Below are 3,624 nucleotides of genomic sequence, written 5' to 3'. Positions count from 1 at the left end.
GATCTCAGGCGGACGAGCAGATTGAAGAGCTTGGTGTTATACTATTGAGACCATCTTCTCGTCGATCGTCGTTCGATCGATCGATCCCAGTTGCATCGGATCGGGTCAGAACGCCAAACTCGTCCGCGCAGGGATCGCCATTTGCGCTGATTTCTAGCACTTGGTTCGTGTGGAATGAAAGCACGAAAGAGAGATTGGACTAAACCGGGATGGTATGAGTTTGATCGAGGCCAACGTAGCAATCTGAGACGAGGAACAGCGCTATCTCCTGGAATCACGAAAACAAACAAGAGAATCAATCCAGGAAAAATTTCATCATGATCCTCTTTACCTGTGTTCCCGCAGGAACTCTTGGCACTGCAACGCTTGTGCTGAGACGCTTGTCTTTGATGCTCACGCGCCTCATGGCGAAGAGCTCCCAAGTACTTGTGCTTCCTACAACGATCCACCATCCCTCTTCCTTGGACTAAAAACCAAGCACAAGAGGAAAATGTAAAAAGTGTTACTCAATCGAAACTGCGAGACTCACTTTCGAGTATCGAGGCAGGAAAGCTCGAGTGCTGCTTCTCCTTGTGTTGTTGGACTTGACTTCGATGTCTATTGCGAACGACGTGAACTTGTCCCCCTCACTCAGCCTTTGATCTCGCATCCTCCACGTAAGATCGATTCGTGGAAGAAAATTCCATGCCTGGCAATGCAACAAGGACCAAAGTCACAAACAAGAACCCACCCGTCAAGCGTGGAGATAATCACCTGTATGACTTCGTGAACTTGGGACTGAGACATAAAGCGCTCGAACAGCTTGCGCAAGCGTTGTGACGGCAAGGACAGGAACTCGTCCAACGTAGCGAATGGCAGCGAAGGCAAGAGCTCCGTGGTTGTGTTTGGCAGCATGAGCAAAGGCGAATGATCAGACCATGTTCCCTGTCAGAGACGCGAATTATAATAACATCGCAATGAAATCATCAGCTCTACCTGCATAATCATCTGCAAGAGTTGCATAGCCCGAATGGTCGTTCTCAGCCATCCTCCATTGGCCGCAGCATCCACCATCGCTTGAAGTATACGTATGCTTTGGTCCAGCACTGACTTCGTGTCTGTCACGTAGTCAGAAATTGGCAGCTCCAGTCGTGAGAAATGAGCCTGATAAAATGAAACTTCAGCGCTGGATTCACGAGCTAGTCGTTCTCTGTTTTACCTGAAACAGCAAGTTGGCCTTCACATGAGGGTCATCTAGCAGCTTATTGTCCACACGCATTCGTGCTTGCTGCGCAAGAATCGCATTCAGGTTTTCCTGGAAGGTTGTGCTGGTCAGTAAACGAAAACCCGAAGCGGCTGTACCTCGTTATGCCGGACAGGAAGCTCGTCATACTCCGCAGCAGATGAAAGCAGCTGTAATAGCTCCTGCTCACAAAGATCAATCAGCCACAGGTCTACCTTTTCAACGATCGTACCTCCAATGAACTCTCAGAGTGTACGTTTGAGCTGAAAAGTGCTACTGTTGTGTAGTGAAGATAGTATTTTGAAGCAATGAGTCCCGGCATCTGTATCTCTACGTTGTCTTCGCTCACTTTGATGCACCCAGCGTCATCTAGTGCTTCAAGTGTGCCATTTACAAGACTAAAAGAGAGCAAAGCAGTCAATGTTAAGAGAGCATCGGCAGAAAACATCACCTTGACAAGAAATGATTGACGGACTCAGCTGCTGTGTCTTCCAAACCGTAGTAGCTTGGATTCATAACCAGCCGCCGGTACAGATACGTCCATGTCAAATAGTAAAGAGCATCTTGCTTTGTTGCAATTGTTCCAGCAGCTATCTCTGCGTTCAAGTGATTATGAAGGTGGTGAACCAAGCTGCTTTCAACTGGAAAAGGTTCATATAAAAACTGCCACCGTTCAGAACGTTAAGATGGATCGGTCCAACGTCGTTGAGCTATCAAACCTTCTTGTAGAAGCTTTTCTTCGGTTCATGAACCAATATTACAGCCTTTCCGTGTTGATCGAACTGGGGCCGTCCTGCCCGGCCCATCATTTGCAATACATCCGTGATAGGATAATCAATGTAGCGTTTAGACTTTCCATCAAAATACTCGGTCCCCTACACAAAAAAGATTTCCCAATTCAAGACAACAATCAAGTAGCAAACGCATACCTTGATTACAACTAGATGTGCTGGGAGATTGATTCCCCAAGCTAAAGTGCTCGTGCAAACTAAAACCTGTTCAGAAAACAAAAGGTATATCGACCATCGTAAAAACGAAAAAGTGTTTACCTGAATTTTGTTGTTGTAAAAGAGCTCCTCAACTAGAGTTCTGTCACTGTCACAGAGACCAGCATGGTGCAACCCGATCCCAAACTGCAATGTGTGCTTTAGACTACTATCCACAACCTTGTACAGAATCATGCTGTTGTCCTCTTCATTCATTTGCAAAAACTGGCGTGGCTGTTCGTCTTGGGCTGCGAACTGGTACAATGAAATTACAAAATGCCATCGAACAAAAGCTAAATGGCATACCTGAATGAGATCGAAGGCAGTAAGTCGAGTTTGACGACGAGAAGAGACAAATATCAAAACCGGCTTCAAAGGCGAGTGTGTTCTGATAGCAGCGTAAGTTGGTTTGTTCATGCTATTCATTCGAGGGCAGTAAAACTTCCCAGGATATCCCTGTAGTAAGCAGCAAAGCGTTGCAGTAGCAGTACATGTTTTGTTTAATTTACCTGTATATGAACTTCTAGTGGTACTGGGCGAACGCTTGGCTTGAAATTATACAGTCCAACATTTTCAATGCCCAGCCAGTCTCCCAAATCCCTGAAACAAAATATTAAACGTGCGTCTTGCATGCCTAAGGCTCACTTTGCATTCGCAAGGGCCGTTGACAGGCCAACAAATCGAACATGACGAGCGGTTTGAGAAGAAATATAGCGCATCCGGGATACTATAACCTGCATACCAATTACGTTATTTCCTGACAACTTTACTATCAAAAGAGACTTCCACTACCTCAAGGATCGGACCTCTGTCTGCGCCTAGCAAATGTATTTCGTCAATGATCATCAGGCCGACCTTTGTAACGTAGCTTCTGTTGTGCCAACTACGACTAATACCGTCCCATTTTTCAGGAGTTGAAATGATGATATCTGCTTCAAGCAACGCAAGTAAATCCGGAGTAAAATCGCCCGTTAATTCCACCTACAACACAGTTGAATCGTCATAAAAACTACTGGAAAATTGACATACCAGCTTCTTTCCAAGCGTGGGTACCAGACTTTTCTTCCAGTCGTCAACTCTTTCCCGTACAAGAGCCTTTAAAGGAGCAATGTATATGACCTGAAGTGCACAGTTCTTAGCTACGACATCTCTAAAAACAGAAAGATGTTACCTTCATATCTGGTTGTGTGTTAAAAAGGCGAAGCATGGCAAGCTCTGAGGATATTGTTTTTCCACTCCCAGTTGGAGCGCCCAGCAGAACATTATGATCAGTTTGGTACAAAGTGTGAAAAGCCTGCAAACGACATTGAGTCACCGGTAACTCCTTAAATGGATGACAGTACCTGCGTTTGGATAGGATTGAAATGTGAAACTTGTATCGTTCTTCATATTTCTGGTTTTTCCAAGGCTTGAACA

The 3,624-nt window shown here is 45.4% G+C and overlaps 1 protein-coding gene across 1 annotated transcript; it reads right to left on the bottom strand.

Moving 5' to 3' along the window:
- Nucleotides 1–21: 21 nt before the first annotated feature.
- LOC9641178 (DExH-box ATP-dependent RNA helicase DExH14) lies at nt 22–3,580 on the bottom strand (the record flags this gene model as incomplete). Its single annotated transcript, XM_024668078.1, has 19 exons — nt 22–268; nt 332–466; nt 530–688; nt 754–924; nt 976–1,143; nt 1,199–1,294; nt 1,342–1,404; nt 1,455–1,620; nt 1,674–1,885; nt 1,942–2,097; nt 2,152–2,217; nt 2,272–2,463; nt 2,515–2,664; nt 2,718–2,808; nt 2,854–2,942; nt 3,001–3,189; nt 3,238–3,327; nt 3,380–3,502; nt 3,552–3,580. Coding segments are annotated over 19 exons (2,414 nt in total), but the record flags the coding sequence as incomplete, so codon positions are not given.
- Nucleotides 3,581–3,624: the final 44 nt, after the last annotated feature.

The sequence above is a fragment of the Selaginella moellendorffii genome, unplaced genomic scaffold (assembly GCF_000143415.4).
Source record: "Selaginella moellendorffii unplaced genomic scaffold, v1.0 SELMOscaffold_373, whole genome shotgun sequence".
In the NCBI taxonomy this organism is placed as follows: domain Eukaryota; kingdom Viridiplantae; phylum Streptophyta; class Lycopodiopsida; order Selaginellales; family Selaginellaceae; genus Selaginella; species Selaginella moellendorffii.
Note: the sequence above shows the minus strand (reverse complement) of the source record. Positions and strands in the feature narration are given on the sequence as shown.